Source organism: Brassica napus, chromosome C5 (genome assembly GCF_020379485.1).
Source record: "Brassica napus cultivar Da-Ae chromosome C5, Da-Ae, whole genome shotgun sequence".
Lineage (NCBI taxonomy): Eukaryota > Viridiplantae > Streptophyta > Magnoliopsida > Brassicales > Brassicaceae > Brassica > Brassica napus.
The window spans coordinates 37517851-37529799 of NC_063448.1; the positions used below are offsets into that span (position 1 = coordinate 37517851).

The 11949-nt window shown below is 39.9% G+C and overlaps 1 protein-coding gene across 2 annotated transcripts; it reads left to right on the forward strand.

Moving 5' to 3' along the window:
- The first annotated feature begins 6858 nt into the window (after window positions 1–6858).
- LOC106363914 lies at window positions 6859–10877 on the forward strand. 2 transcript variants are annotated; one of them, XM_048758695.1, is made up of 3 exons: window positions 6859–8316; window positions 8400–8472; window positions 8667–10877. In XM_048758695.1, exon 3 carries the CDS (start codon window positions 9726–9728, stop codon window positions 10770–10772), a length of 1047 nt encoding a protein of 348 aa, XP_048614652.1. In that variant the 5' UTR covers window positions 6859–8316; window positions 8400–8472; window positions 8667–9725; the 3' UTR covers window positions 10773–10877. The 2 variants fall into 2 exon arrangements, with proteins under 2 accessions (XP_048614652.1, XP_048614653.1); XM_048758696.1 differs by having other exon boundaries at window positions 6861–8316; window positions 8400–8450.
- Window positions 10878–11949: the final 1072 nt, after the last annotated feature.

Consider the following 11949-nt stretch of genomic DNA (forward strand, 5'->3'; position numbering starts at 1 on the left):
GTGTGACAAGTGCCTCATACATAAGTTTTAAATAGTTTTAGTTTATAATGGTTTGGCAAAAAAAAAAAAATCAGCATGCAAGTTATATCTCCGTTATATATTTCCCCCTAGTTATTAGTGTTACAATATTTTACTAGAGACTGGTCCGCGCACCCACGCGAGTATTAGTTTTTACATTTTTATATATTGATATTTTTTTTTAATAATTAATGTTATATATTTAAGATGAGTCGTAATATAACTAAGTGTATTCAAACCACATATCCGCGCGGTATTGTTTCTTACATTTTTATATATTGAAATTTGTTTTTTATAATTAATGTTATATATTTTAGATGAGTCGTAATAAAACTAATTGTATTCAGAAGACTTAGACCGAATCGGGTAATATGGTTAAATTACAAAAAGAAAAAAAAACAATACCCGAAAAGAAAAACTCATACTTAATTGGATAGCCAATGTTCATGCATAACTGATTTTATAAACTAATAAAAATAATTTTTTCTATGTGTTTGGATAAATTAAGTGAAATACAAAGAGTTTTTTATTTAGTAAAATAATTATATGGAGTGAAAATTAAGTGACAATATAAGTAAGACATTTTTATTATTTTTATTTAAGTTGTTATTTTATTCACAAAACATGTTTTTGAATCATGTTGTTGGCAACGTAATTTTTCACCTATTGAAACTAAAATTAAAAAAAAATTGTAAAACAAAATAAACTGAACGTTTAATCATACGCAAAACCCAGTTATTTTAGATTTTTGATTATAATTGGCACAAAATTAATGTTGATTAACCAATAAATAAAAATTTATATTATTATTATGGTAATATAATTAATGATGTGATGTATGGTTAAAGTAATATAATTAATGAAATTGTTAAACTAAGTGAAATATAGAAAGACAATTAATGTAATTATATTAATGAAATTACTAAAAAGACACAATACTTATTTTTGTATACTGTTATATATGTTTCCAATAAATTCTCATTTATATTGTTATCCGTGTTTCTAAAATACCAAAAAGTAATTTATTTTTAATAATATGATGACCCATACAATAATATTTTTTTTAGATCTGCATTTGAATTGATAGTTTTTTTATGTGGTCACAAAAACGGCATGAGATGTGTGGTTATTAGGTTAAAACTCCTTTAGTAAATATCAATTGAATTTTCTATATGAACATCAAAATAAATTCAAACTACTGTTAAATTCATATTAAAAGATTGAGCAATTTTTACCAAATGTCCAAAAGGTAAAATCATAAGATAGTAAGACGTAAATATACTCTTGAAACATTGATCGCCAAAATATAAGAGTTCTTGTGTGATTGTTGCAACCAGGTGGATCCATATCATAAATCAAGCGAGGCTTCAAGCACACTTCTTACTGAAAGGATTTAACTAAAGCTAGATGGACATATACTACCAACCTCATTAGGCTGGGAAAAGACATGCACAGTAACGAACAAGTTGATTTGGCTATATAATTGTTTGTATAGGATTCAGTCAATTAGGTTGAAATAACTCGAAAATTGAATGACTAAACACGTTTTATTAGATCTGATCAAAAGGGGGTACAAGAGTGACAGGAGATCAAGGAAACAAGCCGGAGCTCGAAGAGCAAACCGGAAAAGGTACAAAACAATTAGGAGTAAAGAGAGACTAAAACCCTAGATCAAGCCGCTCAGTGTGTGTGTAAAAGTGTCGATCCCCTTCTTGTTGTTGTCTCCTTTCCTTTTATAGGCTTTCCGTCCTTGTGTGCCCTAGATCCGGTCCTCCTTTGGGCCTTAACTTGAGAAGGCCGAGTATATGGGCCTTGATGGAGTTCCTCCGAGCTGGATGCTTTTGGTCGGCTTGGTCGTCGGCTAAAAGCACTCTAAAACCGAGCTGACAGCTTTACTCGCTGAGCCGAGTAAGTTTGTAGCTTGTTGGGCTAGACCTTGTTATTCGATGGGTCTTGTGGAGGGATATAATCCATCTCCTACAATAAGTCCCCCCCAGTTCACTTGTGAGCAGTGTAGCGGTCTCAGTGAATTTGTGGGTCAGGTTCGTTCGGATAACAGGTTCTAGTGTGAGAGGCACCTTGCGGTTAGTCGGTCTTCCCGGTCGTTGTTAGGCGTTTTTAGTCGCATGTCGTTTTTACTCGGGGTCAACAGAACGTATCTCTTTCTCTTGTTTCTTTGGCCATGGTGGACGCATTTAGTCGCTTGAGTAAAGTTCATCACGACTCGCCTACCCCACTCTTTTTGTCTTCGTGATGGAAGGCAAGCTTTAGTCGGGCGGAAGGTTACTCGCGAACCGTGAAATGGTAGAACCAGTTTCGCTATTTAACCGGAGACCGGTTTGGGCGAGAACCGGTTCAGATCAAAAATCGGAGATTGATCTGGTTTGGCTGTTCAACCGGAAATCGGTTGAGGCGAGAAATCGAACCGTCGCGAGTAGGTTTATGGATATTGTGGCGGCCCTTGAGGCCCATTTAGGCCCTCTTAGACCTAATGATTGCGTTTGGGAAGCGTGCCTTCGTTTTTGCCATAAATAGGTCCTTCCCTTTTGCTTTCGTCATTCCTCTCTGCAAGCTCAGGTATTCCGCTTTCTCTCCCTTCTCTCTACTTTTATTTCTCTCTCCGCTACAAGAAATATGGGTATTGGTAGTAGTTCACGGTAGCACGAATTCACGAAGTGCTACTAAAAGTTGTTAAATCCGAAACCCGACTTTTTCGTAGAGTTATTTAATCTCTAGTGAAAAAATTCATTAACCCGGGAAATAAAATGAATAAAAAATACATTAATAGCGGTAAAGTGTAAAGGACTTGGTTTATTTTTTGTCTTTTCCTCCTCTCCTTCTCATTGATACCTCGATCTCTCCAAAATTTCACGAAGATCTTCCTGCCGGTGCTGTTGACGTCGCCGGCGGTCAGATTGCAGGCGAACCCCAGTTTTGATTTTGTCTGTATTAACCCAAGTCAGGTTAGAGATAATCAAATCTGTCTCGGATTGATATCGTGAGGACTGAAGTTTGATTTTTTTGGGGCTTATACAATTTGATTTGTGGTTCTTGTTTGTTCTCTTTTGATTTGAAGGTTTGAGCTTTTGATTGTTCATTTCTGGAGTGAAGTCGAGTTGAAATTTGAAGGATCTTATTGAGGTGATTCTTTTTCGACCATTTTATATTGTGTGAGTTTTAGTATCTGATTGTTTGACGATTGAGTAGTTGATTGTTTATTGGTTCTTATGTGAATGACAATGTGTGTGTTTGGTGTTTGACATACTCTTATGGGTTTGTTTTATTTTGTTGGTTATCGGTTAGAAACTTAGAACATAAAAATGGTCGAAAAGTCATGGGTTCATCTAAACAGGTAAGGAAAAATAATATATATTATAGTTACTGTTTTTTGTGTGATTAAAAGGGTTAAAATTATGCTTTCATGTGTCTTAACCGAAGAGCTGATCCTCGTTATGAGAGAGGTGCGGGGGAGTTTGTGAGGTGTGTTGGTGCAGATTTAGCAGAGTGTGAGCTGGTCATTTTCCCATGCATAGACTGTCGCAATGTAGATCGTCACTCAGCCGATGTTGTTGTTGATCATCTAGTAACTAGGGGAATGGATTTGAGTTACAAGCTGCGGGAGGATTGGTATCATCATGGAGAAGTAATATCAGGGGCTGACTGTAGAAGCAATGCAAGTGAGAGGAACAAAGTGATTTTAGGGTTATACCAAGCAGCTGAGTTTCTTGATGAAGATTTTATTAGGCAGCGTGATCTAAGTGAGGTTGCTGAAGGTGAAGATAAGGAAGAAGATGAGTTTCTTGCTAAGCTAGCAGATGCAGAGACACCTCTGTATCCAAGTTGTGCTAACCACAGCAAGCTGTCGGCGATAGTTTCACTCTTTAGGATAAAGACACAGAGTGGTTGGTCTGATAGAAGCTTCGATCTTTTGCTGGAGACTTTGTCACAGATGCTATCCGAGGAGAATGTCTTGCACACATCCTTGTATGAAGTGAAAAGGTTTCTGAAATCTTTTGACATGGGCTATGAGAAGATACACGCTTGTGTGAATGACTGTTGTCTGTTCAGGAAGGACTTTGAGAAGCTAGACAACTGTCCGGAATGCAATGCTTCAAGATGGAAGATTAACATGCGCACAGGTGATGTGAAGAAAGGTATTCCACAGAAAGTTCTGAGATATTTTCCGATAATTCCACGTCTGAAGAGGATGTTCAGGTCTGAGGAAATGGCGAAGGACTTAAGGTGGCATTTTAGTAACAAGAGCAGTGATGGAAAAAGCAGACATCCAGTTGATTATGTTACTTGGGATCAAATGAATAACAAATACCCGTTATTTGATGCTGAAGAAAGGAATCTTAGGCTTGGACTGTCCACTGATGGGTTCAATCCTTTTAACATGAAGAATGTGAACTATAGTGCTTGGCCGGTTTTGCTAGTGAATTACAACATGTCACCTGAGAAGTGTATGAAGGAGGAGAACATCATGTTGTCATTGCTGATTCCTGGTCCAACCCAACCTGGAAACAATATTGATGTGTACTTAGAACCACTTATAGAGGATCTAAACCATATGTGGGAGCAAGGAGAGGTCACGTATGATGCATTCAGTCACACCACTTTCAAGTTAAGAGCAATGCTTCTCTGGACCATTCAGGATTTTTCTGCGTATGGAAATCTTGCAGGGTGTAAGGTAAAGGGCAAAATGGGATGTCCTGTGTGTGGGAAAAACACAGATAGTATGTGGCTGACTAATTGCAGGAAGCACGTATATATGTCCCATCGGAAAGGTCTACCTCCTACTTGGGTCCCTTAGTACGTGAACATGTTCCTGTGGTCATTGATAACTGGAGGAAGGTTACTGAAGATATCAAAATTGTGCTATGGAAGTCTATTACGGTAACCTGAATCAATTTATACATTTATCACGTATTTTGGTTATATGCTAATGTGTCTCCCATACGTGAATACAGATGAGGTTTGACGTGGATGAAGACTTCAAAAAGGATGCTTTGTTTAAGCAGATGGGATGTTTGTGGAGAGCATCCAAATCACGCCTGGTAACCACAATCAGGAATGCTCCTACAATGAAAGCAAGGATGGAGCTGCGACCCAAGAATGTAACTCCAACTGAATGGCGTAAATTCGTTCGAGAGAAGACAAGTTCTGCCTTCAAGGTTGTCAGTGACACTTACAGGGAAAGAAGACAGAAGCAGATCCCTCACACTTGCGGTCGTAAAGGAATGGTGAGATTGAGAGAAGATCTGGTTAAGGCTAGCGAAGACCCATCAAAAGTGTCAAGGCTAAGAGTGTGGGTCAAATCACGAACTAAGAAGGATGGAACGCCTGTCAATGTGAATGCGGCTGAAAAGATAGTAAGTCAAAATCAATCTGACCACATAGATTTTATGAAGTTGGATTGTCTGCTGCTTGTTGATATAATAATTTGTCATGTGTTTCCAGAGAAAGGCGTTAGAGATAGCACTTGAGGGTCGTGAAGATTCAACCTCAATGAATCCAAAGCATGATCTGATAACTGAGATATTGGGACCTAATCAACCTGGCAGGTTGAGAGCAATGGGCAGAGGCATTAGTATCACCAAATTAAATTGTTTACAAATTAAGAACAACTTCATGGCTGCCATGGAAAAAAAACATGTGTCTCTGGAGAAACAGGTTTATGATTTGCAGCAGCAAATTGCCAGGATGAATAATCAGGGACAAGAAACTGATGTCAGTGAAAAATCGAATAACAAGGTATGGACTGACTTCCTCTGTCGTAGTCTATCTCTATAATTGTAGATATGAATTGATTTGAAACTTTTGTATTTCACGTAGAGTGTAAATACCAAGTTGCTTCCGAAGTGTTATCTTGTGGACTGGTCTGCTGTCGATGTCAATGTTTCTGAGGGACGGGTTGTTTCATCGGAACCTGAGGAGTTAGTTAATGGGATTCCGTTAGGGCCTAATGCTGTGAAAGTTTTAGTTGAAACTGCAACAAAACCAGAAACCTTTTTATGGAGACCTGCACCTAATATGTTTACCATGGAGGATGCAGTAGGAGAAATGATTGCATGGCATTCCGATCATTGTATTGTTCCAACGGCAGGTTTACCAGAGGACAATGCTCCTAAGGTTAATTTTCCTCTTCCTCTGTAGCTGAATCTGAGTCTCGGTCTGAGTCTTTTTTATTCAAAATTGTTTGTTTTTGTTTTACAGAGCCCTTTCAGCAGTTCAAATAACAAATGCAAACTCATGGACTACATACATAATGGGGAAGTCGTTGCTGTAGGCCGATGCAAGACGGAAGAACCACAAACATTGGTCAATGGACTTCCTCTTGGTATAAATGCAATAAAAGTGTATGTGGATGAGGTAGTAAACCCTGATGCAAACATATGGAGGCCTACTGTGGGGAAGACAACTATGGAGGATTATCAGAACTGTTTTGTAGCATGGCCAGCAAATAGAGTTGTGTTTGACTCAACAAGTTCTAAAGCAGGAAGTTCTAAAGCAGGAAGTTCTATAGCAGGAAGTTCAAAAGCAGTAAGTTCAACTTCTAAGAATCAAAAGTCTCCACTGAGTGCAAAAGCTACTGAAAAATCTGGAACGAGTGTCAGAGATCAGTCTAGGAATGATGCGGATTCTCCATTGACTCCACCAGCTCCCACAAAGATACCTGCAGCAACAATGGAAGTCCAGTCACCTGTAATTCCAGCATCTCCTCTTCGCAGATCAGAGGTACTTTCTTTCCTTGAACTACTAGATTGGTTCTGGTTGTGATTCCTCCATATTGGTTCTTCTTTGTGGTTTGTAGTTTCTGGTTGCAGTACTTGATTGGTTCTGGTTGTGATTCCTGAATATTGGTTCTGCTGACTGGTTTGTGGTTGCAGCGTAACAAATTCAAGCCTAATCAAAAAATCAAGCTGTTGGACCTGTCTGGAGATAAGGTGGTCGTCGCTGAAGGACGATGGTCATCGAGTAATCCTGAGCATCTTGTCCATTTTCAACCTTTGGGGCCTGGTGCATGTCGAGTCTTTCTGGATGTTGTGAAGGTTAAAGATGCTGCTGTGTGGAGGACATCATCAGAGATCGAGTATATGGAAGTTGCACTTGGAAGATGTCTTGCTTGGCCAGAGGATAAAGTTCTATCGGTGAGATATGATCTCGTTTATCTGTTACATAAGTGTTGGAATATGTCAAACTAATCAGATTTGTCTTTCGGTCCAGGTTTAAAAACATAGCCAAAGGAACCAAGCAATAAGACTGTGTGTGTTTTTAATGACTTTGTTTTTTAAGACATGATCGGCTTTCTGTTTCTTTGTTTCAGAACGTGACTATGTGTTATTTGCCCCTCTTGGATGTTTCTATGCTTTTTCAATCTTAACTAATGTGTTTATGATTTCAAATGTAAGGATAGCCCAAAATTAAAATGTTTAATCACAACAAATGCCCAAAATTAAAATGACCAAATACAATTTCATATACCAAAGCAATTTAGGGTTTAGGGTAACGATAGGGTTGATTGTGTAGGCTTTAGTTTTAGGGTTTAGGGTAATGACAATGTTGAGTGATTCATTCAAAACAAAAAAAGTTATGGTGTTTATTGAAGGTTACGAAAAGATAAATAATGACAAAATTAAGAATTAGTTAAGCTTTCCACCACACCTTTTTCTTTGAGGGTTAACGTTTTAGTGTGAAGTTTTAGGGGTTAGTGTATAAATTGGTATACTTTGAGTGTTTAGGATTTATATGTTCACATAATGATGTATTCTTTGCATTTTTTTAGTTTGTATTGATTATATGATCATTTTAAAATGTAGATATATCAAATACAAGTTTACACCATCCTAAATCATCTCAAAATCGATCAACATCTATGATGTTCTTACTTACAACCATATTTTCGACATATCTAGTGGAGAAAACTAGAAAAAAAATTAGACTAATTATATCCATTCGATGGAGATGATTCAACGGTGGAGATTAGTTTTTTAGGTTATCCTCGTCCTTGTCTCTCATTGGTCGACGAGGCTTTTTGGAGGGAAAGCCAAAATTTCCTTATTTTGGGAGCCAAAGTAAATTTTATTGTCTTTATCGCCTTCTCTCCTACCCTCAAACCACCACAAATCTCTCTTAAGCCACCACGATTCTATCTCTTAATCCACCACGAATCTCTCCTTCCATCTCAAACCACCACAAATCTGTGTAAGCCACCACGATTCCATCTCATACCATCACAAATCTCTCCGACCTTCTCCACCGCCACCATTTAGGTTACAGAGTTCTCTGCCCTTACAGGTTAGTGACCTCTAAACCCTTGATTTTACTAATGTAAGCTCATTATTATATTTATCTGATTATGAAGGTAACAAATTTTACAGATCCACAAAGATTTGAAGCCTTACAGATCTCAAAGATATCTCAATTTCCACGTCAGAGAAACTCCAATATCTTGTTCGATTTGTTACCTTGTGTTCAGATAGTCAAAGATTTATATCAAACTCCAATATCTTGTTCGATTTGTTACGTTGTGTTAAGATATTTGCTAATTTTTCAGTTTAATCTTCACTAATTTATTCTTCAATTAGTTCTGTTTTCTGTCTTATTATTATTGTAAAGATCTAACTTTGTTTAACTTTTCTGTCTAGCAACTCTAATGGAAGCAATGAAGGTCATCGTCTGTGCACTCCCGGCAACCGGAGTGAAACCACAACTCAAACCAGAACAGACACAACAAGAAGCAGTCAACACAGCTCCACCACAACGAGGACAGTCCTCACGAGGAAATGATGTAGATGAGATAACCAGAGCCGAGTTCAGAAGCTACCGGTTGATACGCATTGAGGAACCTGAAGAAGACATCGACCCAGACTACCTGCGCTATCTCCGAGCAATAGGTGCCTACGACTCTGCTCCACCACAACAAGGACGGTCCTCAGGAGGCAATGGTCGTCGCTAAAACATCGACCCAATCTTCCTGCAACTCACAATCCATGGGTTCTCGTCACTACTATAATTACCATTGCTTCAGTATGTTGTATTTGCTTAAGTATGTTTTGTTAATTTGCTTCAGTACAATGTTTTTCTTTCTTGAATGTTTGTAATGCGTGTATCTCTAATCTAAATTTGAATTTGACTTATATATATTTTTTAAATTTACAATTTATGCAATTCAATATTCCAAATCAAACAATTTTAGCAGGAAATCAACCACCAAATATTTCATTATTCAATTTTCTATATAAAAAATAATTAAAGCTATCATAATTTACGTCCTAGCACAAGAAAAAAACTACCTCTTACTATTCAATGACATACAGGATATGCTATTATAGGTGCATGCATTTAGAAAAACTAAAGTTATAAAAACATATTCCATGTCTTAAACAAAACGTCATTATAAAATTTCTGATGACAAAAACAAAACGCCATATAATAATATTTACCAGTGCTAAGACATCGTTATTAAAAAGGTTTAATACAGCAATAGAGAAGCGCTATAATATCTCCGTTTATTATAGCACACGAAAATTCGCTACGATATGGGGGGGTCTATTATAGTTGCGGCTGTCAGAGCGTTTACAAAAACGCTACGAAAACGATATGATAGCGTTTTCTCGGCGCTGCTAATGCTGATATTTCTTGTAGCGCTCTAGATTTGTTTTTGGTGAGTCAGTGCTTCGAGCGTCATTTTATTCGTCCTCAGAATGACAAGTACGCCTACGAAGAGTCGACTATCACGCGAAGAGAAAGGGAAGAACATTGCTAACACTTCGAGCCCAGCTAAAGACTTGACAGCGAATGGCAGCCCGTTAGATGAGTTTGATCTGATCCATCGCGACGCCATGCGGGATACGGAGAATATGAGTCTATCTCAGCGCCTTCTAGTCGCCGAGTCTCATAGGCAAATTCGCGAAGAAACCGCTGGTCGTACCTTCGTTGGTGTAGGTAGCGACGCGAGCAGTAGTAGAGGTAGTGACCGAGAAGATCGGAGAGGTGGTTCGAGAAGTTCGGAACGTGACGGCTCTGGAGCATCAAAACAGGCTTCGACGCCTCCGAGGCGAGTTCATCTAAGAGTTCGCTTTGATCAGATTGACTGCAGGCCTACGATTTACCATCCTGGTGGAATCTTTGAGGAGCTTTACCCACTTCCGCCGGAATCCTTGCGTGATCCTAGGGCCGATGGTCAGTCGTGGAAGAACGTGTTCTATTCTTGCTCCTCTCACAAGACGGTGAAGGATTTGTTGAGGCGACATGGAGGCGCCAGCGCTACATACATCATTCCTTCTAATGGGCAGCGTCCTTGGTCGCCTCCGGTTGGCTACCAGTGTGTCTACGAATCCTATTTTAGAGACCATACGAAACTCTGGTTTCCTATCCCCCGACTGATCACATCTTATGCATTCCGTCGAGACATTGCAATCTGTCAGTTACTTAACGGGTCGCTGCGCATTGCGGTTATGCTGATGGTGATGGCCGCGGAGATAGATGTTTCGATGAGCGTGAGAGTGTTCGAAGAGTTAACTTTCACGAAGGCGGAGCCGCATGGAATATTCTCAGTGAAGATGCGTTCGAACTACAACATCTTGACCGGGCATCTGAACAAGTCGAAAGACTGGCAGCGTTCATATTTTTATTTCAAGTCCGACGAGCATGCCTTCGCAGAGCCTCCTGAGGACGACTATCGCGTTCTATGGAATAAAACGCTTGGTAGATACTGTTTGTTAACGTCATGTCTTACTCGGGGATCCTGACCATGTGTTTCTTATTATTGTTGCAGTTCGCCACCCGAACACAATCGCATACCCGGAGAAATTCTTCGAGAGTGCCCAGGCGATCGCAGCCCACAGCCATCTCCGTTGGCCTGATCTTAGTCGAGAGTGGATAAGGCATCAACAAGCTCGGATTGCTAGAGGTGAGCTCGTTGATCTTTCACCGAAAAGTTTTATTAATAACTTATTTGCGCCGGCTTTATGTTTTTGTCGTCTCTTCTGTTTTGCAGTTGATTGGGTGTCGAGGCTTCCTGTTGTACTCGGCCCTCGTAAATCTCGCTTATCCTTGTTTACCCGGAAGCAGCAAAAGCTTTTAAACAAAGCTAGAGAGATGGAGGGATTTCCAGACCTGAGTGCCTTTCTAAAAGGGAAACTTCAGATGTCGACGAAGTCGTCTTCCGCTGGTGTTTCAGACGTTAGACCTAGTCTCGTCGAAGGAGACGCAAATGTGGAGCCGTTGGCCCAAAATCCTACAAAAAAAGCGGCGGGGAAGGCGAAGAAACGTATCGCCGAAGGGGATCAGTCTGCCTCTCTTGAGGAAAGTGTTCCTTTAGAGGAAGCTCCGTCTTCCGCTGACGCTTCTAAGGTCTCGAAGAAGAAGAAGAAAAAGAAGAAGGACGGGAAGAAGAGGCCTCGTGAGGATCCTTCTAACGACCAAAATGAGGCCTCGATAGTCGTTCGGGAAGATAACACGGGGGGCCCTGCTCAGACTTGTTCTACTGAGGCATCGCCTGAGGAACGACCAAAAAAGAGAGCGAAGAAGAAATCTGTCGAGGAAGGGGCACGTCGTTCTGTTGACGGGGATCATCCCGATGATCTTCCTGCGTCTGAAGATCTGAAAATCCTTCGAGGAGTGGAGGAAAGGCGTCTGGATCCAAAGGTGATCCTCGAAGTGAATCTCCATTGAGTGAAAGGGCCGTTCCTACGTCGGCGATGAGGAAGGGGGTTCAGAGTGAGGGTTCACTATCGAAGAGGGTGAGGGTCGAATTTCCAGACCGCGTGGAGTTCATGTATGACGAGAAAACTCCCTTAGTGTTTAATCCTCTCCAGTGTGCGGAGTTGACGCGTCAGATCCGTGGCAGGACGAGGGAGTTGCCGCCAATAGGGGACCTATACTTCAAGAACGAATACATCGATGCCGCTTTCACGAGAAAACATG